The sequence below is a fragment of the Bos javanicus genome, chromosome 21, assembly GCF_032452875.1.
Source record: "Bos javanicus breed banteng chromosome 21, ARS-OSU_banteng_1.0, whole genome shotgun sequence".
NCBI classification, from domain to species: domain Eukaryota; kingdom Metazoa; phylum Chordata; class Mammalia; order Artiodactyla; family Bovidae; genus Bos; species Bos javanicus.
Genome location: NC_083888.1, coordinates 16099608 through 16122465, shown reverse-complemented (window position 1 = coordinate 16122465; position 22858 = coordinate 16099608). Strand labels below are relative to the sequence as shown.

The following is a 22858-nucleotide window of genomic DNA, read 5'->3' as shown; positions in this document are numbered from 1 at the left end:
CAAGATCAGAGTCTATTTTTGAATATTTTCATTCATCCCAGAAGAAACCCCAGCCCCATGAGCAGTCACCCTCCTTCCCCGCCAGCTGCCGCGGTCCGAGGCAACTGTGGGTCTCCCTGCATTTCCCTGTACTCTGGACATTTTGTATAAATGGAATAAAACAGTACGTGGTCCTCTGTGACTGGGCTCTGAGTCTGCACGATGTTTCCAAGGCTCATCCTCGTAGCAAGTATCCGTACACTATGGTTAACCACTGGAGAAACCGTCAGAACATTTCAAAAGCGGCTGCGCCACTTTATATTCCCAGGAGCAGCACACGAGGGTTCTCATTTCTCTACAGCCTCCTGCACACTTGTTATCTGGTTTCTTTTTTTTTTTTTTAACTATTATAACCTTCCTAGTGAGTGTGAATTGATATTTCATGTTTTGTGGTTTTGATTTGCATTTCTCTGATAACTAATGATGTTGAACATCTTTGCATGAGCTTACTGGCCATTTATGTATCTTCTTTGGAGAAATGTCTGCTCAGAGGCTTTGCCCATTTTGAAATTTGGTCATTTGTCCTTTCATTATTCAGTGGAAAGTGTTCTTGATATATTCTAGATAAAATTCCCGTGTCAGATTAACAGTTTTTAAAATATTTTCACCCATTCTCTGTGCTGTCTTTTCACTTTCTTGGTGGTAGCTTTTGAGGCACAAAAGTTTTTAAATTTGATGAAGCCCATCTTGTTATTTTTGGACATTTGTGGTTTTAGCCTCATATCTACGAAGGCTGTGCCTAACCTCAAGTCATGAAGATCTGACCCTGTTTTTCTCTTAGCTCTTACAGTAGTGTTAGCCCCTCAGAAGTGTCCAACTCTGTGTGACCCCACGGACTGTAGCCCACCAGGTTCCTCTGTCCATGGGATTCCCCAGGTGTGAATACTGGAGTGGGTTGCCCTTTCCTTCTCCAAGGGATCTTCCTGACCCACGGAGAACCCATTACAGGCAGATTCATTACCATCTGAGCCACAGGGACCAGGTTAGTTATTATGTGTGGTGTATGTGGGGGGTAGTGTGTGTGTCTAATTTCATTTTTTTTCACATGTAGGTATCCAGCTGTCCCAGTAGGATTTATTGAAAAGACTGCTCTTTCTACATTGAATAGTCCTGACACTGTTGTCAAAAATCAGTTGATCACTGGAATTCCCTGGAGATCCAGCGGCTAAGAATTCACCAACGCAGGGGACACAGATTTGATCCCTGGTCAGGGAAGATTCCACATGCTGTGGGGCAGCTAAGACCATGTGTTACAACTACTGAGCCCACGCATTCTAGAGACTGTGCTCTGCAGCAAGAGAAGCCACTGCAGTGAGAAGTCGGGCGCCACAAGGAGAGAGCGGCCGCTACCCCGCCGCAACTAGAGAAAGCCCGTGCTCGGCAGCGAAGACCCAGCACAGCCAAAACAGAGAAGTAACACCATTTCAAAACTCCACTGACCATAAATGTGACAGCCCAGTTTTGGACTCTCAATTGTATTCTGCTGGCTTAAGGATAGATCTCTGTGTCTGTCCTTGAGCCAGTAACACCCTGTCTTGATAACCGTAACTCTGTAGTGAGTCTTGAAATTGGGAAGTGTGTGTCTTCGAACTTGGCTCTTCTTTTTCAAGGTTGTTGTAGCTGTTCTGGATCGATGGAATTCCCATATGAAGTTTAGGGTCAGCTTGTCAGTTTCTGCAGGGAATCTCAGTTGCTGCTGGGCTTTTGACAAGGACTGTGTGAACCCATAGATTAATTTGGGGAATACTGGCCTATTAACAATGTTCGGTCTCCTGATCCATGGACACAGATGTGTTTCCACTTTCTTAGATCGTCTTTTATTTCTTTCAACAATATGTTGTTGCCTTTGGAATATCATGTTTTTACTTCCTTTTGTTAAATTTATGGAACATAGTTACACTGACTTCTAACATCCTTGTCTGGTAATTCTCACATCTGTGTCAGTTCTGTGTCAGGTTACATGATTTTCGTCCTCACTCTGAATTAAATTTTTTCTTCCATGTGTAGTCATTGTTCTGGATGCCAGACACTGAATGTTACTGTTGTGGCTGGATGTTCTCCTAGATATTCCTGAACTTTGCTCTGGGACATGGCTCAGTTATTTGGGAACAGTTTGGTCCTCTTGCATGCGTGTGCGCTCAAGTCGTGTCCAGCTCTGCGCAACCCCATGGACTGTAGCCCTCCAGGCTCCTCTGTCCATGGGATTCTCCAGGCAAGAATACTGGACTGGGTTGCCATTTCCTCCTCCAGATCTTCCTGACCCAGGGATCGAACCCGCATCTTCTGCATTGACAGGCAGATTCTTTACCACTGTGCCATCTGAGAAGCCCAGGCCTGGCTTTTCAAGACTTAGGCAGAACTGGAGCAGTGCTTCACGTAGGGCCAATTAGTCCCTATTTCCTAAGAAAGGTCCTGTGTCCTCTACCCTGTGCCCTGTGAATGGGTTACCGGCCAGCTGGTGGGGGCAGGTGCTACACCTGGGCCAGCGTGAGCACAGGCAATTCACCTCTAATCCTCTGTGCTGTGCTCATTTGCCTCAGTCGTGCCTGACTCTGCGCGACCCCATGGACTGTAGCCCGCCAGGCTCCTCTCTCCATGGGATTCTCCAGGCAAGAATCTTGGAGTGGACTGCCACACCCTCTTCCAAGGGATCTTCCCGACCCAGGGACTGAACCCGTTTCCCTTACGTCTGCTGCACTGGCAGGCGGGTTCTTTACCACTAGTGCCAGCAGGTTCCTTTATTTGGCCGCACTGGTCTCACTGCTGGGATCTGTCGTTGCTGCCTTGTGGTGGCATGCGGACTTCTCTCGAGCTGTGGCACGTGGGCTCTGCAGTTGCAGTGCAGGGGCCTAGTTCCCCAACCATGGATCGAACCTGTGGCCCCCACATCCTTAACCTCTGGACCACCAGGGAAGTCCCCTGTCCTGCCAGATCCATCTCATGAGTCTGAGCTCCATCCCCTCAACTTGGGGAGTCTTCCAGATTCCACCTGTGTCTTCATCCTTGGCTGCAGCTGGGAAAGTCAGGGCAGTTGCAAGGCTTACAGTAGGCTCAGACAGGACCTTGGTCTCTCAGGGGTACCTGGACTTTGTTGTTTGATTTCCAGTGTCCTTTAAACTGTCATTCCACATATTTCATCTGGAGTTTTGGTTGTTTTAGGAGGTGAGTAAATCTGGTCAATATTACTCCATCTTGGTTGGAGGCAGAACTTCCTACCATAATTAAGTTTTATTTATTTATCCTACTTATTAATAGTTTCCCCTTTGTCTCTAATAAACACGTTTACTTTGAAACAGGGGGAAAAGCGGTGGTATAAACCAGCCCTGCATGTTATTTGTAAGAGTGAAAAGTCGGCAACACCTCAATTCCCAACAGTGACAGATCTACAAAGTGGGATATTAGGTACCCAATGTTCATATGAAAATTTGAAATGAAGTAAGTAGGATATAAGTGTCTATATAGAACACGACTTTAACTCTGATAAATAAAAATGTGTACAAAGACTGTTGGTGCGAATGTAAACTGGTGTAGCCACTATGGAGAACAGTGTGGAGGACCCTTAAAAATAAAAACAGAGTTACCATGTGATCCAGCCATCCCATTCCTGGGAGTATAGTTAGAAAAGATAAAAACTCTCATTTAAAATGATACATGTGGGACTTCCCTGGTGGGCCAGTGGCAAGGACTCTGTGCTTCCAATGCAGGGGCCTGGGTTTGATCCCTGATCAGGAAATCAGATCCCTGCAACTAAACTGACCCTCGCAGCATGCCTGTGACTACAGATCCTGCACGCCACAGTGAAAAAGATCTGGGACGCTGCAACTAAAAAAGCCCCCAAACCAAAGGATATATGCACCCGAATGTTCACACAGCACAACTTACAACAGCCAAGACACAGAGATGACCAGTGCCCACCAAAGACGGCCGGCTTAAGAAGGTGCAGTACATGTGCCCAGTGGGCTGCCACCCGGTCGTAAGGAAGAGTGAAACAGTGCCATCTGCAGCAACACGGACGCACCAAGAGAATGTAATGCTTAGTGAAGTAAGATGGAGAACGGCAAATACTACATACCACATCACTTACACGTGGAATTTAAAAACTACAAATGAATCGATATACAAAAACAGATTGACATAGAAAACAAACTTCACAAATGGGATTGGCAGGGGAGGAATTAGGCGTATGGGATTAACAGATACAAAGTACTATACACAAAACAGGTAAGTAATGAGCTTCCCAGGTGGCTCAGATGACAAAGAATCTGACTGCAATGCAGGTGACCCAGGTTCGATCCCTGGGTCGGGAAGATTCCCTGGAGGAGGACACGGCAACCCACTGTAGTATTCTTGCCTGGAGAATCTCATGGACAGAGGAGCCTGAAGGGCTACAGTCCATGGGGTTCACAAAGGTTTGGACGTGATTGAGAGACTAACACACACACACACACAGAGTAAATAAAACGGATAGCAATTGAGGATTTACTGCATAGTATCATGGCATCCAGTCCCATCACTTCATGGGAAATAGATGGGGAAACAGTGGAAACAGTGTCAGACTTTATTTTTTTGGGCTCCAAAATCACTGCAGATGGTGACTGTAGCCATGAAATTAAAAGACGCTTACTCCTTGGAAGGAAAGTTATGACCAACCTAGATAGCATATTCAAAAGCAGAGACATTACTTTGCTAACAAAGGTCCGTCTAATCAAGGCTATGGTTTTTCCTGTGGTCATGTATGGATGTGAGAGTTGGACTGTGAAGAAGGCTGAGCGCTGAAGAATTGATGCTTTTGAACTGTGGTGTTGGAGAAGACTCTTGAGAGCCCCTTGGACTGCAAGGAGATCCAAGCAGTCCATTCTGAAGGAGATCAGCCCTGGGTGTTCTTTGGAAGGAATGATGCTAAAGCTGAAACTCCAGTACTTTGGCCACCTCATGTGAAGAGTTGACTCACTGGAAAAGACTCTGATTCTGGGAGGGATTGGAGGCAGGAGGAGAAGGGGACGACAGAGGATGAGATGGCATCACCGACTCGATGGACATGAGTTTGGGTGAACTCCCAGAGTTGGTGATGGACAGGGAGGCCTGGCGTGCTGTGATTCATGGGGTTGCAAAGAGTCAGACACGACTGAGTAACTGAACTGAATAGGGTCAATATCTTATAATAATTTATAATGGAATATCATTTGCCAAAAGAAACAAACCTCAGATCATTATGATGTACACCTGATTTACATATAAATTAACTATATTTCAATATTTTCGGTATTATAAATTAACTATACTTCAGTTTTTAAAAAATGAGTACAAAGAAAACATGATCAAATATTAGTGGATAGTTTTTTTTCTGGCTGATGGGATTATAGGTGTTTAAAAATATTTTAAAAATAAATCTCAATATTTTATTCAACAATTAACCCCCAGCCCCCAAATATTAAGACAGCATCCTTGCAGAGGAGTGGCTCCTATCAGGTTGGGATAGAGAGTAGGTGAAGAGGCTGTGGGTGAAGCTCTTAAAGGGCAGGTGGGGCTGAAGAAGCGGCCCTATGGTCTAGAATCCTTGGGGGAAAGTGAGCTGGAGGTGGGCACCAGAAGCTGGGACCTGTAGGAGGCACTTGACTCAGCCCCGAGTGGGCTGGGTGCCGTCTTCTCTAACCCCACCTTCACTGCTTCTGGAGGCCCCCGTTGGCCCCGTGCGGCTGAGCTCCCCAGGGCAGCACTTCAGCCTCCTGCTCCCTCGTGTTCACCCTCCTGTTTGTGTGCTGTTCTCAGCTGCCCCGTCGTGCCTGACTGTGCGACCCCAAGGACTGTAGCCAGCCAGGCTCCTCTTTCCATGGGATTCTCCAGGTAAGAATTCTGGAGTGGGTTGCCATTTCCTCCTCCAAATGGGTCTTCCCGGCTCAAACCTGAGTCTCCTGCATTGCAGGCAAATTCTTTACTGCGGAGCCACCAGGGAAGCCCTTGGCAGCCTCTGGCGGGAGTCAAAGGCCCAAGGGGAGAGCTGTCCCCCTTCGGGCCTGGAGCACCGACTGCTCAACGCTTAGACCCCCAGCAGAGCCAGAGCCAGCCCTGTCCATCCCAGTGGCTCCTTGAGATGCCCAGGGAGGGAGCCTCGTCTGCAGAACAGAGCTGATCTCTGGGATCAAGCTTGGGGATCAACCAGTCTCTCAACCTCAGCCACACGCAGGAACCAACCAGAACTGCTCTAATGTCGGGATGCTCAGACCCCCATCTCCAAGGTTCTGGGCGGGGTGGTTTCCCACCCACCCGCTGATGAGTCCAATGTGCGCAAGGCCACGAGCCTGGCTCTAGTCCAACCACCTGTTTTGTGGATGTGACACATTCAGGGCCACCCAGCCCTCCAGTGACAAGGTTGGCACACACAATGGGAAGAAGAATCTCCGGCGCCGTGATTCTATGCTGCCCTGTCATCTCAGCAGCCCGGCAGGGTTGTAGGGGGCCCACCTTGCAGATGGAGAGACTGAAGCCCGTCTCTTCAGCCCAGGGTTGAGCAGCAGCTCCCATGATTTGTCAACAGACTTGTCAACAGCCAGTATGTTCACGGAGAATTACCTGCACAACAAGAGTGGGATTCCATGGAGGGAAGTTCCGTTTGTAGAGTGGAGAGGACCTCGCTGCTCCGAAGGGTGGGACATGGGAGCTTCTTTCACCTCCCTTTCCCCACACTTACCTCTCCTGGGTGGGGGGAGTCTGGGGGTGCACCCGGGGTCTCTCGAACTATCCCCAGGGATTTCGTGAACCCTGCAAATTCCCCAGCTTCCTCCCTGGAGACTCTGAGTCATTAAACCTGGGTTAGGCCTAGGGAGATGCATTTTTAACAAGCAGACAGCTAGTTCAAACGCAGGGATCTAAAGACTGGTTTGAGGAGCTTGGGCTTAAGGGAGAACCTTGTATCTGCACGCTGGCAGGATGGGCCTGACGCTGGCTCTGGCTGGGCTGGTCTAATTCCACGAGCCTCAAGGGTATGAAACCTGTGGGTCTCCAGCCAGTGAGCGCCCCTCACTCTTGGGCCTTCCACGGGGAGGTCATCCAAAGCAAAAACGAGACACTGGCAAAGTTTCTTTGACCCAGAATCTGAAACACTATAGGAGCCCTGGCGTCACAGTTAAGTACTTCCAACCAGGCCCACATATCTGCACATCCCAAGATCCACGCCTTTATCTTGTCTCTTCCTGCCAAGTAAAAAGAAAGAACATGCTTTTTTTTTTTTTTTACAATAAAAGGATGGGGGTAGGTGCCTTCATCCCTGTTTTACAGACAAACAGCACTCAGAGAGGTTAAGCATGTTGGCCCAGGACACACAGGAGTGGGGCACCAGGGTATGAACTCGAGGGGATCTGTTTCCAGACCTGGCTTCTTGCACTCGCCCAGCCCAAGCCAGGGGGAGGGGACGCTAGCCTAAGGCTGGGCATTCCAGGTGGGTTCTGGATGCTAAGGGACAGGCAGGAAGGAGGGGCTGGGCTTGCCCTGGCTGTCCGGGAAGTCTTCCTCTAGGAAGTGACAGGTATTCCAAACCAGAAGCCCAGAGACAAGGAGCCCTGAGTCACGCCAGGTGATGGGAAGGTGGTCTCCACCTCTGGGTGCTCACCTCCAGATGTGGAGATGGAGTGGGGGGATGGGATTCTGGTGCCGCAGCTGCTGGGACAGGCTCCTCCTACAGCCACGGGTGACAGGCTCGGGGCTCATCAGCATCTAGCCTCTCGTGAAACTGTCACAGCAATTCTGAGTAACACCCTGGCTGCCGCCGCATGGAAGAGGGAGCAGGGGCAGACAGGATCAATAACTTGTCCCATGTTATTTGGCCATCAGATGGCAAGACTGGATGTTGAGCTCAGACTCTGCAGTCTGCGCCTGTTCTCCCACTCACCCTGTGGCCCCCAGACTCAGTCCAGGTCCCTTCATTGGCGCAGGACCCCAGCCTGGCCCCATCCCCAGCTCCTCACAGCTGCCAGGCTCCTGCGGGTGCAGGGAGCATTGTTTCAGGTGACTGGGGCCCCACCACTCTGGACACAGGGATGGGGCCAGGATGGGAGCCCGGTTGTCCAGGCAACCGCCCAGCTCCAATGCTGAAACCGTGGGGGTGGGGTGGGAAATTCAAGGCCCTGGAGGGGATGTACAGATGGAGGCAGACAGAAGCAGGCTGGTTCTCAGCAGGTCTGCAGAGCCAGCCTGCCACTTCCTTGTGCCCCCAAGTCCTGCCACTCAAGGCCCTTCCCCTTCTTGGGTCCCTCTCCCCTCCTCTCCTCCTACCTCCATCCGGAGGGTCCAGAGACGCTTTCCCAGGAAGAAGGGAAGTCTCTCAAGGTTCCTGGAGGGAGGAGCAGCCCAAACCTGAGTGGGACCATTTGCAGCCGTCTGAGGAAGTGATGACAACAGTCCAGAGGGACCTGGGGATGGCCCGGGTCAACTGGGACACTGAAGGACTTGGGAGGCCGGTGGGGCCCACAGCCTCCAAGTCTGGGGTGCGCCGGGTTCCACCCGTCCACTGGGGACTCCTCTCAGGGCCTCCGAGGAGGACATGGTCCACCTGGATTGTTCTGCCTCTGGGCCACCTTCTGGCCGTGACCTGGGGCCCCTGAAGGAATGGGGATGGGGTGGGGGAGGTGTGCAAATTCTCCAGGCAAGAATACTGGAGTAGCCCTTCCCTTCTCCAGGGGAATTTGCCCAATCCAGGGATCCAACCCACTTCTGCATTGCAGGCAGATTCTTCACCGAGCCACCAGGGAAGCCCAAGGAAGAAGGAATCTCCCAAGGAGCCTGGAATGGGAGGGGTGGCTGGGGAGGCAGGGGGACTTGCTGGGAAGGTGGTCGTGGCCCCAGGCTGAGCCAAGAATGTGCTAAGAGAGGGAGCGTTCAGATTTTTAATTAAAGTGTTTGGCTGTGCTGGGTCTTCGTAGCTGCAGCTTTCTCTGGTTGCGGTGAGCGGAGGTGCAGTGTGCGCACTGCTCACTGCGATGGCTTTTCTTGCTGTGGAGCATGGGCTCCAGGCACGAATGGGCTTCAGGACCTGAGGCAGGTGGGCTCAGCAGTTGCGGTCCCCGGGCTCTAGAGCACAGGCTCAATGGTTGGAGTGTGCGGGCTTACTGGTTGCTCTGCGGCAGGTGGGATCTTCCCAGACCAGGGACAGAATGAACCCGGAATCCACGTCTCCTACGTTGGCAGGCGGATTCTTGACCACTGAGCCACCAGGGACACTACTCTGATCCTCTTTTTGACCTTGGATCTGCTTCTACTTCTGGTTCCAATGAGGGGCCCTGTTCCTCCCTGCCCAGCAGGCTCTTCTTCTGCTTGCTGGCTTTGTTCATGACTCTTGTCTCTGTCCTGCCGCAGCAGTTGGCACACTCGCTTCCTGGGTGCACGGCTGGGTTTCCCTTTGAGTGGGGTGCGGGGGTGGGGGTCCTTGGGTAGAAGTGGCCCCTTCTCCTTCAGGAGCAGGCGGGGACCCTGCACCTGGCTGGCTGGCTGGCTGGTCCTCATGGAGCCTGCCCAGCTTTGTGCCTTTGGCCTCTCCTTGAACAAAGGATGGTTCCTCCTCCCCTCTCCTGCCTCCGGGCGATGGGAGCCTGTCCTTGGCTCAGACCCAAGCCAGGAGCTGGTGGGGGCAGGGCAGCAGAGGAGCATGGGGCCGTGGGAACCACTCTCCCGCCCCGCTGGGGGTGTCCAGACACTGCAGCTGCCCTGACGGCCGAGGGTGGGCGGCGGAGAGAAGGGACCTCTGTTCCCTGGCTTCTGGGGCGGCAGCTATTGCCAGGGCTACAAGACTCTTTAGAAATCCAGGCGCGTCCAAGTTCACCGAATGAGAGAAGGCGCTTGGCAACCCGGCGGGACTTTCTCCTTTTTGGGTTGTTGCTGTGTGGGGAGGGAAGGGGAGCTTGGGAGCACAGAGCTGCGAATCCAGGCTGATTCTGTTTTCCGCATCACACCGGGTGACCAGCTGCACCCAGGGGCCTCTTGCGGGGACGGCAGGGCAGGCTCGGCTCCAGGAGGTGCCAGCGACGCAGGAAGAGCAGCACAGGCACCTGCGGGCGGGTTAGGGTTAGGTACAGCAGCTCCTACCGTGCATTCCAGCAGTTTCTGAGGATCAGACCCAGTAAATCCCTTCGGAGCTACATGCAGGGAGATTCTTCTCCCTGAATTCGTGTTTTTGGCAATTGCCTTGTTTGGGGGTGGGACGGGCTGGAAAAAAGTCAGCAGGGAGGTAAACTGACATTCATCTTTTTTACATAGTAGGACCTATAGCAGCAGGATCTGTAACAAGGACGTTTTTCACCGCACTTCTCTGACGGGCAACAGTTCTGACTCTTGGTGCCTCCAAGCTAGGGTCGGGCTCCGGGGGGACTTAAGTTCCCCAGGAACCACTTTGTGCTCCAGGGTGGTCCTTCCCAAAGATACAGAAATAAGGCTTCACTGGGTCGAAGGCTCCCTCACAGCTGGGGAGGGGGCGGGCCTCTCACCAGGACAGGAGTTCCCTGGGACTCACTCCAGAGCTGGGGAGGGGGCGGGCCTCTCACCAGGAACAGGAGTTCCCTGGGACTCACTCCAGAGCTGGGGAGGGGGCGGGCCTCTCACCAGGAACAGGAGTTCCCTGGGACTCACTCCAGGAGGCTCACCCGGACAGGAATAAATCAGAGTCACCACTGAGACTTAAAGGACATTTATTATTATTATTATTTATTTTTTTGGAAGGTGGAGGGGGGCTTTACAAGGGTCTGAAGCCGATAACTAGAAAGGAAGATAAATAAAATACAAAGCCAGTATGTTGTGGCAAAATTCCAGGAAACACACTGAAAAAAAAATCTTTACAGTTTAAAACTGCTTTTACTTTATACATAATTACAAATTAATATACAGCATCTGGGTTTTAACCCCCTTTTAATTAATAGGATTCAGCACAGAAATGTCCATTTAGCATCTGAAAACGACGAAAAGACAGCAGAGGTATCAGGTGTCTGGGAACCAGCCTCCTGCATGTCCTGGGGTGTCCTGTGCGTCAGGGGGGTGACACGCCGGGAACCTCAGACGGAACGCTGACCGCGGTGGCCCGTCAGAGCTCTGGAGCCCAGGGAGGTCCGGGCGGGGTGAGCAGAGGCCCGGCGCGGCCCGGGGATCCAGAGCAGGCGGCCGCCGTCCGCGGCAGGAGACACGTCAGCCAGCTGGGTCTGCCCGTCTTTAAACCTTCGCAAGATGGAGGAGGAACTCAAGGCCGGCTAAGCTTCTGACACATTAAATTCGACTGGTACATGGAAAGAAGCCTTTGTTGTTTTTGTTTTTTCCCTCTTATGGCAGCACTGAAAGCCTTCTCGTCCTAAAACCTGGCCAGCAGGCAGGAGATTTCAAAGCACAGGTTAACTAGGAATGTTACACTACACTGAAGAAACAAAGCCAACCAAAACGAACCCCTGGCCTTCTTCCTTGTCTCTGAGGGTCGACCGGAGCAGCAGCGCCAGGCAGGGCTGTGACCCAGGGCCGCCGGTGAGCATGTCACACGGCCCTGCTGTGGGATGGCGGGCGCCAAGCCTTAGCCACCGCCGCTGCGACACAGAGGGTTCTTTCTGGGCGTCTGCAGTCCAAACATGTCCAGAATCCTCAGCAGTGGCTGGGGTCCCCTCCGAACCACCCTCTTTTGGCTGCTGAAGCCCACTTTCCAGTCCGTTTCTCCCAACTTCTCCCTCACAACCAGCCCCTGGACATGGCTGTCCGCGGGGCACACCGGGCCCCCCATCAATGCTGCATCAACAACCACAGCTCCAAGCTGACAACAGATCCTTGGGAGCAAGAACTGGCTCTGGAAAACAGAACTCTGGGGTCTGAGGGATGAATTAGAGTACTGCTGTGAACCACACCCTCCAGGTTGGAGGTCTGGCCCTAAGGCTAATGGTGCTATCTTTTAGTTAAGGTGGGGCCTATTTATAAACCCAGACACACTAACACCCACCCTCCAAACAAACAAACCCCAAGGGTCTTACAGTGCGTGCTCCCTACTGCTGCAACTAGGGGCTCGGGAAGACAGCAAGTAACAGGAGAATGTCTGCAAAGAACAACTTTTAGTGGTATTACCCTGAGACGTGAGAGGATAAAAGGTAAGGTTCGTACCTTTCCAAATAAAAACCAAAACCTCGTTAAGGAGTTCCTCCCCACAGACCACTCTCGTAGCGGTAGAGGGGGGAATGTTGGCAAAGGCTGAATGACAGCAACTGGGCTGTTGTTAACTCTCTCCATTTTCAAAGAAAACAGTCAATAGCTGATTGTCGCGGAGTGAAGCCAACCACGGGGAGCGTTTAAAGTGCACACGTCGCCCGACTAGGACAGCGACCACTGAGATGACGGGAGTCCTGAGAGAAGGCGCAGCCTCCTTCCAGGTGACTCACTCGATTCTGGGACCCTGGGTGGTGTCTCCATCTGCTCCCCAAAATCTAAACGCAAGGGAGGTCAGGCTCCTGATTCCCTAAGCTGAGAAGCTTGCCTTCCCAGCTTGGGGACGCTGCAGAGAGCAGAGTCTGAGTCGCCCTGAGAGGCGGCCCCTTCTCACAGGAAAGAAACCTCAGCAACCAGGTCAGGCCTCGAGGGCGGAGGCGGCCTCGAGGTCAGAAGCAAAAGCAGGAGCAGCAACAATCCCAGGTGGCTCCCCAAACCCCACACTGGAAGGGGAGAAGGCGCCAAGGCACGGAGAAGCACGGGTCTGGGTCAGGGGGAAGACGTCCTGGGATTCAGATTCGAAACTCGTCCAACCACAACCCGACCAGGTGGGGTGCAGGCGGAGGGCTAATCGTTTCAGAAAACTGCCACCAAACAGCCGAGGCAACCGCTACTTCACACCAGGTGGGAACGAAGGACACTTTGAAACTGAAATCCAGCTGTGTGGTGACGGAAACTCTGTCCGGGCGCCTCTGGTGGAGAGCCTGTGTGAGGGCGCGGCCACCAGCACCAAGCCCTGGCTTCGCACCCAGGGCTGGGGGGGTTGGGCCTACACAGACGCCGGGAGGAGGACGCGGGTCCCCCGAACCAGTGACCAGGACAGAGCGCTGAGCTCCCTGGGGGTCTAAGCAAGGCCATGGCAGGCTGGCCATCCTCGGAGCTGTAGGGACTGGCGGCGGAGGCAACCTAACCTTCTGATGTTCAGGGTCTTTGGTCGGAGGGTTAAGGGGGTGCATATCGAGGTTCAGTCAAAAATCAGCTGGTTCTCAAAGCCTTTCTGAAGGGTAAGAAATCGCCGTGATAAAACGAGGCACATGAAGCCCATGGGTGGCGAGTTTTTTTAACTCTCAGGAAGAAGACCTCTCTTGGTCAAAGAATGAGGTTGGGGTGGGAGGAGGGAAAGAAAGGGACTTCACCCCCCACCCTTAATTTTCCTTTGGGCCTTCAAGGCACTTTGACAGACCTGGAGGAGTGAGGATGCAGCGTGGGCTGCTTGACCGGACACAGTCAAAACCGTTGGGCTGGTGTGTTCACCCTTAACACACACGCACGTACGCACACACACGGACACACACACACACGCACCCGGCACACAAATAAATAAATCTAAAGCTAAAACTTTTAAACCAGACCTCTTTCAAATAAACTGAAAGACAGATATCTCCATCTGCAAGGCCAGCTTGCAACTCATCAACAAGCACCAAGGTACAGACCTGTTTGTTTTTAAAAAGGTTATGTTCAAAGACCCACGCTCCTGAGCGGCGAAGGCAGGAATCAAAGGCCACGTGGAAAGCACAGCATTTTCCAGGGTCTTCCCCTCCCCCACAATGAGGGGGGTAACAAGCGCGGCAGGTGCGGGGCCTCAGGGGAATCGCTCTGCACCTGCAGGCTGGTGACGAGCCTCCAGGAATACAGATGAAAACACAGAAAAAAGGAGAGAGGAGGAAAAGAACAAGCGGACAGCGCTTGTGGCATCTTCAAGGGCCAGGGCACAGTAACCATCAGAACTTTAGACTGCAGAACTTGGAGAAACCACAATTGTGCCGGGCCTCCCGACAGAAGGAGACCCTTCCAGGCCGTACCTTCTGGGCCAGCTCTTCTCCTGGTCTGAACTACTCCATACGCCCAGTTGTCTAGGATAGGGCGGTCACCCCACCCCGGAGGAAGAGGCAGGTGGCCTCAGGGCAGGCAGAGGAGCGCCGGAGGCCACCCTCTCCCCTGGCGGGGGCACAGGCAGGAAAGGCTTCCCTGGGGAGCCACTGCGAGGCCCCAGGGGGATGGCCAGGGGGTCATGGTCATGTGCGAATGGCCAGTGACGACCGGAAAGTGTCACTCTGCGGGGGTGATGGGAAGATGGCCTCTCTTACTTCTTCTGTGCCCAGAATCCGTGGGCAAACATCTTGGAAAGCCAATACAGGATTTCTTTTAGATCTGATGACTTCTTTTTTTTTCCCCAAAGTAACCGAAACACCAAAATCAAGGTGTTTCAGGATCATTTGCTTTTTAAAGACATCGAGCCTTCTTTCACTGGTTTTCACAACTGTTTGCTGTCCCTTCTGAATGAGAACTACACGCAGAAGAGGCAGGTGAAGTATGCACGGGTGGGTTTGCCGGGAGACAGCCTGGGGGGACCAACGGCTGAGACTCGGAGCGCACCCACCGAGTGGTGGGGTCAACACCCTTGTGCGGAGCTGAGCCCGCCAGGCGTCTGGTGCAGTTCACGCACAGTCCCATCGTATTCCACGTGTCTATACAGACGGGTACCATACGCATTCAGACAAAGCGCAAACTACTTGCTGTTTGATTTTTGGTTCTGTTCCCCCAAATCAAAAGGCAGCCAGAGCTTCAGACCACATTCGGAAACACCCTCTCGGCCTCGAGGCATTCCTGACATGTCCACAACCATCGCCTGGACTTCCGGGCCACTATCCTCGTAATGTGACCTCAGCAGGGCCGGCCAGTGGTTGGGTCACAATCCCGGGCCTCCTGCCCCACCCTGGCCCCCAGGACCATCTGTCCCTCGGGCCCAGGCCCCAGGGCAGCGGGGAGGGCCGCGGGGCGCGGGCATCAGTTGGGGGGAAGTGCACACAGGATGTTGGGGGTGGATGGTCACCGGGCAGGACGGCAGCGGGACCGGTCAGCAGATAATCTCTTCCCCCTCCGCGGGCACCTCCGACGCGGGGCCATCTGGAAAAAGGAAGCCAAGAGGGAGAGAGAAATTCAGACAAAAATGCTCTTTTCATTGGTAAATTCTGGCCTCTCTTCCCTAAACACAAGTCCCCCGGGATGCAAACAGACGCTGGGCAGGTGGGTGATGACTTCTGCTGCGGCGCCCCCTCCACTGATATAGTGAATGAGGTCCTCAATGATGTCCTCTGTCTATACATTCTTGAACTCGACAGAAGACAAGCCTGGAAACAGGGATTTCTCTGCACCCTCCCGCACAGAAGGGAGAGCGAACCCTGATGAGAAGGACTCAACCTTGTGTCGTGTGGTCTGATTGTGTGCCCTGCGCTGGCGGGAACGTCAGCTAATCCTGAGCTGCAGGGTTCCTGGCTGTCTGGGCTCAGAAACACCTGCCTCCTATCTCCTGCAGGATTAAAGCTGCCCTCGGAAAACGCTCACCAAGCACCTATTAGTATGTTACTTTTCTTTTTCCTCCTGGGTCTTTTAGAAGACAGCGTCAGTTTTGTTGCTTTTTGAAATGTTATGTAAAGCCTTAAACTTTACAAGAGCACATAAGCAATTTGCATCTTTTACGTTTAAATATGTTTATGTGGTAAGGGAAAGTACTTGCATATGAATATACAGAATCTTTAAAAAAAATCATCCTCCTTTACAGTACAAATTTCTTTATACAAGCATCTCAACTTGTGTCTTTAAATAAAAATGTTAGTGACTGGTTAAGTATCTTCTGAGATTGCAACAAATTCAGCTTTCCATTGAAGTACTTATTACTGGACCAGGCCAAAAGGCAGGGAGGCCTGTAACTGATTCACCGAGTTTCTGCTTCTCATCTGGACAGGAAGCGTGAGAAAGGAGCCTGCGCTGCATACTCTGCACACATGCCACACAGAGTGGGTTCCTAAAAGCTCCCTGAATTTCAGTTCTCAGTGTAAGCTCCAACAGTCCCCTATGGGCAGAACAAGTGGGTCTGGTGAGACATATGGGGGTCAGCTTCTATGCCCCTGAAAGGCAGGCACCTCTTTGTAACTCCTCCTGTGCTGCCAGAGCCCCCAGGGGCGGTGCGGCCTGAAGGAGACCTGGTGTGTGACTTACCCCCGGGCTGTGAGCGGCTTCCTTTGCCCTTCTTCTTCTTCTCCTTCTTTTCCTTTGGCTTAGCTAACCCGAATAGGCGGGTGGACGTGGACACTGGGGTCTGGCTCTGAGCCTCTGGTGCTTTGTTTGTCTGGCTGGCGGAACTCAGCATGTGAAAAGGCCCCTTTTCTTTGTGTGTCCGAGAGATGCTGTTCCTTTTGGGGGACACTGAGAGTTCTGAGTCCAATGACCCTGATTTGGCTATTGAAGGTGCAGGTGGCGAGGGGGTCTCCTCAGGGTTCGGAGAGAAGGATGGGATCCGCAGCAGCTTGGTGTTTTGATATGAAACCTGTGCATGGTTGAGAGAAGGGATGTGACTTGGGGGACCGGCAGCGTCCTCAGTGACTGCTCAGTGGGCGATGCACAAGGTCACTGGGGATGCTGGTGTGTCAGACCTGTGCACACTCACTGCCTTGGACTCTGGAGAACTTGAAATAAAGACCCCGAACTTCTCAGTTCCATTCCCTGCCCCCAACCCCCTGCAGGATCTATGAAAGTGCTAAATGACCATTTTGATACCTTGACTACTTCTATTATTAGCACTGTAAAGAATGAGTAGCACCTTGGATGAGGCAGCTCACAATTCCCATCCCCTGGAGAGGCAGGAAGAGCTGCTTATCCGATGACTGATTTAAATGCATGAGTGGATAATTATTTCATTGCTAAGAGATTAGAGAAGTCTGTTCAGGTTAGACAACGTGCTTACACCAAGCAGGTAGAGACGTGCTTACACCAAGATCCTGGTCAAAGGTCAAACCGAAGATTAAAGAGATAGACTCTGTGTTCTCCGGGCAGCCTTCCCTGGGGAACACATTCTTGGGCCACACGAAGCACGGCCCAGCCCCCGTGCTCCCCACACACCTGGAAACCTCTGCACGAAGCCTAACTATCCCCCTCTGGAAGACGGCAGTATGCTTTTCCTTCACTGTTCAAGGTCAATCAATCAAACGAATGGCAACATGGGTATCAGGACACCCAGGAGGCTCTGGCTTCCCTGTTCTAGAATAGCCAGGGACTACCACTAAAACAAACCTGGGGGTCAGTGTGCTCCCCACATATGGAAGGCCTTCCTGAATCAGCAGCGGCTGCAGGAAAAGGCTGCATCCACAGTGGCAAGGCATATCGGGAATGAAGCAGGGCCCAGATGTCTGAGCGGCCCCGAGCAAGAATATCCTCTCTCCCCTCTGTGGCTGGGATGGGCCCAGCCCTGTAGCTGAGGCCCACTGACCCCACCACAAGCGTTCTCTCACTAACCCGGGCATCGGAGCCCTTACTGCTCTGTGAGCTCAGGCACCGTGTGTCTGGTGCCTGCAGTGAGTTGTCTCTGTTCAGCTATGAGGTCCTTTAGGTTCTGATTTCTCACGTGGCACAGAGCAGAGGGGTTGCTCCCCAAATCCTGAATGGCTCACCGCCACCCTCACAGACACTGAGGCTACCCCAGCCTAAATGGGCCAGGCTCCGGCCAAGGGCCAGGTACTCCCCCTTCAGTGGCCTGGCCAAACTACAACCTTTCATGCACTTCTAAACCCCTTACAGACAAAAAGGAGAAAAAGACTCATTTCCTTACCTACGCCTCTGCTGACGCATAAACAGATTCAATAAAATCAGCCTTTATATACTATATATTCTATCTGCCTACTTTCTTCCATGCTGGGCACACAGAGGGTAATTTTTTAAATTGGAGGACAACTGCTTTACCATGCGGTTAGTTTCTGCTGTACAACAATGCGAATCAGCCATATGTATACACACATCCACGCCCTTTTGGGCCTCCCTTTGTGTCCCCACATCCCGCCCTCGAGGTCATCAGGACTCCGAGGGTCCTCGCCCGGTACCTGGCTGAGCCGCTCCGAGTCCCGTCGGAGCTGCTCCTGCTCGCGCTCGAGCTGCCGCTGGGCGGCGCGCAGGCGCTCCAGATCGCCCTGGTAGGCGCCCTTCCGCTGCTGCAGCTCCTCGCGCTCGCGCTCCAGGTCCTGGCAGCCGCGCCGCAGCTCGTCCTCGCGCTGCGCCAGGCGCGCCTCGCGCTCCTGCAGCGCCCTCTCGCGGGACTCCCACTCGCGCTCGTGCCGCCGCTTCTCCTCCTGGTGCTGTGCCTGCTGCCGCTGCAGGTTGGCCAGGTCCTGGCGTTGCTTCTCCAGGCTGCGCTGCTTCTCCTGCTCGATGAGAGAGCTGGGCCGCGACGCCGTCCGTGTGAGCGCCCGCTCGCTCAGCAGCAGCTTCTGGTCCTCGATGTAGCTGTCCTGCTGCAGTACCACGCCCTGCGGGGAGACGCACGAGGGGGAACGATGCGCACCAGGGGGTGATAAGCACCAGGGGGGCAATGCCCACGAGGGGGAACAATGCCCACAAGAGGGGACTGTGTGCCTAGCCTGCCTCGAGGGTGGATGGCGCCCACACCCAGACTCCAGCCCTCCCCTGCTTTCTAAGCTGCTCTGGGAAAAGTACTCTAGGATAACCCTGGGCGGCAACCAAGTGGGAAGGTCAGTGGTGCCAAGACTTCGATTTTGCAGTCAGTGGCCTTGTCTGGGGTGGTGTGTGCCTTTGGAGGTGGGAGGAGGTATGAACTGGATTGGTTAGATCTTTAAGAAAGGAAGGGACCCGAATTTGAGGGCACTGTGTATGAATGTGCACTCAGTCAGGTCCCACTCCTTTCAACTCCATGGACTGGAGTCTGCCAGGCTCCTCTGTCCATGGGATTCTCCAGGCAAGAATACTGAGTGGGCTGCCATGCCCTTCTCCTGGGGATCTTCCCGACTCAGGGATTGACCCTGCTCTTGCGTCTCCTGTACTGACAGGCGGGTTCTTTACCACTGGTGCAAAAAGTCGTACACCTACAAAATCCGTCCAGACTGGAAGCATCTCCTCTGTGAAGGCCCACACCCCCTGGCTCTGGGGCATGGCTGTTAACTGTGCTCTGGGTACCTGCCATCCACCATCTGCTCAGCAACTCTAGTCTTAGAAGATCAGTGAGACTCTGCAGCGTAGTCTAAGTTGCTCAGTCATGTCCAGCTCTTTGTGACCCCATGGACTAAGCCCACCAGCCTCCTTTGTTCATGGAGTTCTCCAGGCAAGAATACTGGAGTGGGCTGCCATTCCCGCCGCCTGGGATCTTAACCACTGCATTTTGGAACCTTTCTCATCATGAGAGCCAGTGTCTCTTGTCTGAGGGCTGTATTTACCCATAAGAAACGTATAAACCTCAAAGATGCAGGCCAGCCACACCCGTGTTGGTCTCCGTCTCAACTAGGAAGTGAGGGAACAAAGGAGAAAAGGCACATACCTGCAGAGTGCTGAGGAGCTCGTGGAGATGGACGACGCTCTGGATGACCTGCTGCAAAAGCAATCAACAAGCCGTCACCTCAGACCCCAGCAGGCTGTGCGTCACCCGACGGGAACCCACCCTACCCCACAGCAAGGGGCCTGCGACTCAAGCATTTTCAAACTGAAAGCACCACACAGAGTAAGCCAGTGCCCAAGTAGCTGAGAGAAGCAAAATAAGATCAAACAAGCGTAACTGTGTGTGGGGGCAAGTTACGCACAGTGAGAAGTATTCTAAAGCTCCAATTATTTAAAATGACTGGCACAAAGATGGCACACATCCCAGTTTAACCCAACAGAAAGCTCAGAAGCAAACCACACGTTTAGTGTAAGAAGCACTTCTAGTCAATGGAGAAGGTAAGAATATTCAGTCAAGTATTTTGAGGAAACTGGGTAAATCTTTGGAAGAACTTAAGTTGGGATCCAGCCTCACAGAAAAAAAAATTCAGTGAGCTGTAAGAAAATATGAGAATGTTTTTTCATCCTGAAATGGGGAAGGCTTTTCAAAGACAGCAAGAAAGAACACACACATGAAATTTCAACTTTTACTATGTAAAAATGTATAATAAAAATCTGGCAAAGAAGACAGTGAACAGAATGAGGCAAAAACAAACTGTTAAACAAAATCTTTGATTTAAAAAAGGCTCTCAGATCAATAAGCAAAAAACATCCTAGTAGAAAAACAGGCAAGGAACATAAACCTGCGATTGACAAAAGAAGAAATACCAACGGTCGAATATGTAACATATTAAAAGTGATTCAACCTCATTTCAAGTCAGAAGAATGCAAAAATTAAGAAATAACTCCTTTATTAAGTAGTTATTAAGTTATTAAAAATTAAGAAATAACTACTTGATAATAAAATTATCAAGCCAACAAAATGTCAATTAAAAAAGAATTCCTAGTGTTGGTGAAAGCATGATGAGAATGGATGAATCCTCTTGTACTGACAGGGTTCAGTGCAGTGTAACCTTTTTAGGCAGAGGATGGCATGCTGAGGAAATAATCACAGCTTTGCCAAAAAAAAAACAAGTATGAAGATGCTCTTGGCTGCATCATTTACAAAGCAAAAAAGCAGAGAAAGAATTGATCATTGGAAAGATTAAATTATGGCAACTAGCATAATAATATACAGCTGTTAAATAGCATGTTTTGTACAAACGTCTCAGGAAAATGCTTCTCGAGTGTTAAGAGAAAAAAAAGCAGGATATGAAGTTCCAGGGAGTATTGAAACAAACTGTGCAAAAGTATTTTTATGCAATTCACACTCACATAAACTTAGACACATAAATACATGTCCTGTGGAAGAAAAGGCTGAAGATAGAACACCACACATTTAATAATAGTAGCTATCTGTTTCTCAGCGGTAGGATATTTACTTATTGCTTTCCTGTTTTACATTATTGGATGTTTTTCCAATCTTCTCCCATGATCATGTATTCCTTTTAAGTTATTTGAAAACACAAAAACTTAATTATCAGGCTTAGCTCTTTGGAGAATACTTTTTGCCCCTCATTTAAGTTTATTCTTAATTAACAGAGAGAAGAAGTCCCAGCTGGCCAGCTGACTCTGGCTGAGCACCTGCAGTGTGCAGTCCGGGCTGGAATGCCTGGAAGCCACTGGCCTACGATCTCTTACCCAACTCTTCTCACTCAGCGTGGGGTGGGGCGGGGGGAGTTGGCAAGTGGAAAAAACAACTAAAGTGCTGCTTTTTAAGCAGCACAGGAGTGGGGCAGTCTGTGTGAAAGCAGGTTTACTTCATTCACTGAAGGGGGTTCCTTCAGGGTGTCACAGTGTGCAGACTAACAGGCCAACACAGAAGACAAACCGCTGCCTGGGTTTTAGGGGAAAAAGGAACGAGTCCCTGCATCTGACATTCTGAAACGAAGCCCCTCAGGGATTTTCAGGTGTTCTACGAAAAGCAGGGAGAAGCGCAGAGCACACCCTGAGAGGGACCCCCGCCCCTCCCTGTCCCGGGTCCAGCAGAGCACACCCTGAGAGGGACAGCCTCGCCCCTCCCTGTCCCGGGTCCAGCTCCCGCTGCACAGTGTCACATGTGCAGAGTCAACTAAGCTTGGAGCCTTCAAGAGGATCTCCTCAGAGGAACCCGAGGAGACGGGGAGACGGTGAAAGACCTGGGTTACCCCGCAGGGTCGGCGGAAGGCAAGGAGCCTGGTCTCTAGCCAGGGGACGCCTGGACTACTTTTTAGAGTGACATATGGAGTCAGAAGCAGTGCTCAGAGAAGAAAACTCAACTGGAGCCACAGTGCAGAATCACTCACAAGTTCCTCTGTCACGCTTCACACTGCAGCTTTGGGTGCCAGGTTAAAGTTACAGCCAAGCTGGTAACAAATTCTGCTCAGCGTGCGTGGATGGAGAGAAGCCACTGTGGGCGCTTCGTGGCCCACGTTCAGAGAAAGCAAGGGGCTTCTCAAGGACAGAGGAGCAGAGGCTGGTTTAGGAGGCAGCAATTTTCTAGCAAAAAACCGACAGGACGATGCTCTGGGGCCGACGACAGCATAGTTTGCTCAACAAGGCAAAGCAGAAATGAACAGGCTCAACCTTGGAACTTCAACAAAATCATACTCCTTTAAAGAGCTCAGAGTGTCCTTACCTCACTGTTTCTTTTATGCATAAATACCAGGTTAGCATTTCCACCCTATAAAATAATAATAAAAAAAAGTACATGTAAAGAAAATGAAGATTGAGGCAAAAATTATATTCAGTGTGTGTCTAACTTATGCCGTGACGTCCCATGTTCGTTCTTTCTACATTGGGGCAGTGAAGAGGTTGACAATGAACTGTTGCGGAAGCCTTGCAATGAGTTCAGGTGGGGGTAGTGTGTGTTTAAACAAGGCTCTCAGTGGAACCGGTCCAGCCGGGGGAGCTGTGTGCCGGAACGTGATGTCCAGAACCAGAGAGGCCCGACGGCCAAGAACATGGGGCTCAGAACGGTGCTGTTTGCTTAGAAACGTGCTTTCCTCTCAAGATGAAGTAGGAAATTAAAAGGGCAAACTGGGCGTCCAAAACACGATCACAGTGGACTAATTTCAAGACGATGTGCTTAGAGGAAGGGCCCGGGAGGATGCAGGGAGGCAGTGTCTCTTAGCAAGAAATACCTTTTTCAGACCACTGTCCGACTCGGTCCTCCTGAGGTCCTGGCCATCGTCTCCCTCCTCCTTCTCACCTCCTGCACAAACAAACAAGTACTTTTTTCAAGTTGCAAAACAGATTAGTCAAGAAAATACTA

General features: G+C 51.8%; 1 protein-coding gene across 17 annotated transcripts in view; it reads right to left on the bottom strand.

Annotated features, from left to right (window-relative positions):
* Window positions 1-10695: 10695 nt before the first annotated feature.
* The window catches only part of AKAP13 (A-kinase anchoring protein 13), a 324322-nt gene continuing 312159 nt past the window's right edge, over window positions 10696-22858 (bottom strand). For 16 of the 17 annotated variants that reach the window (XM_061394329.1, XM_061394321.1, XM_061394328.1 and 13 more), the window contains 6 exons: window positions 22728-22798; window positions 22223-22267; window positions 19571-19621; window positions 18126-18548; window positions 16252-16579; window positions 10696-15159 (listed from right to left, as the gene is read on the bottom strand). In XM_061394329.1, the coding sequence (XP_061250313.1) occupies window positions 15110-15159; window positions 16252-16579; window positions 18126-18548; window positions 19571-19621; window positions 22223-22267; window positions 22728-22798 (968 nt within the window). In that variant the 3' untranslated portion in view covers window positions 10696-15109. The remainder of the gene's footprint in view (window positions 15160-16251; window positions 16580-18125; window positions 18549-19570; window positions 19622-22222; window positions 22268-22727; window positions 22799-22858) is intronic. The other variant, XM_061394319.1, reaches the window with a different exon arrangement.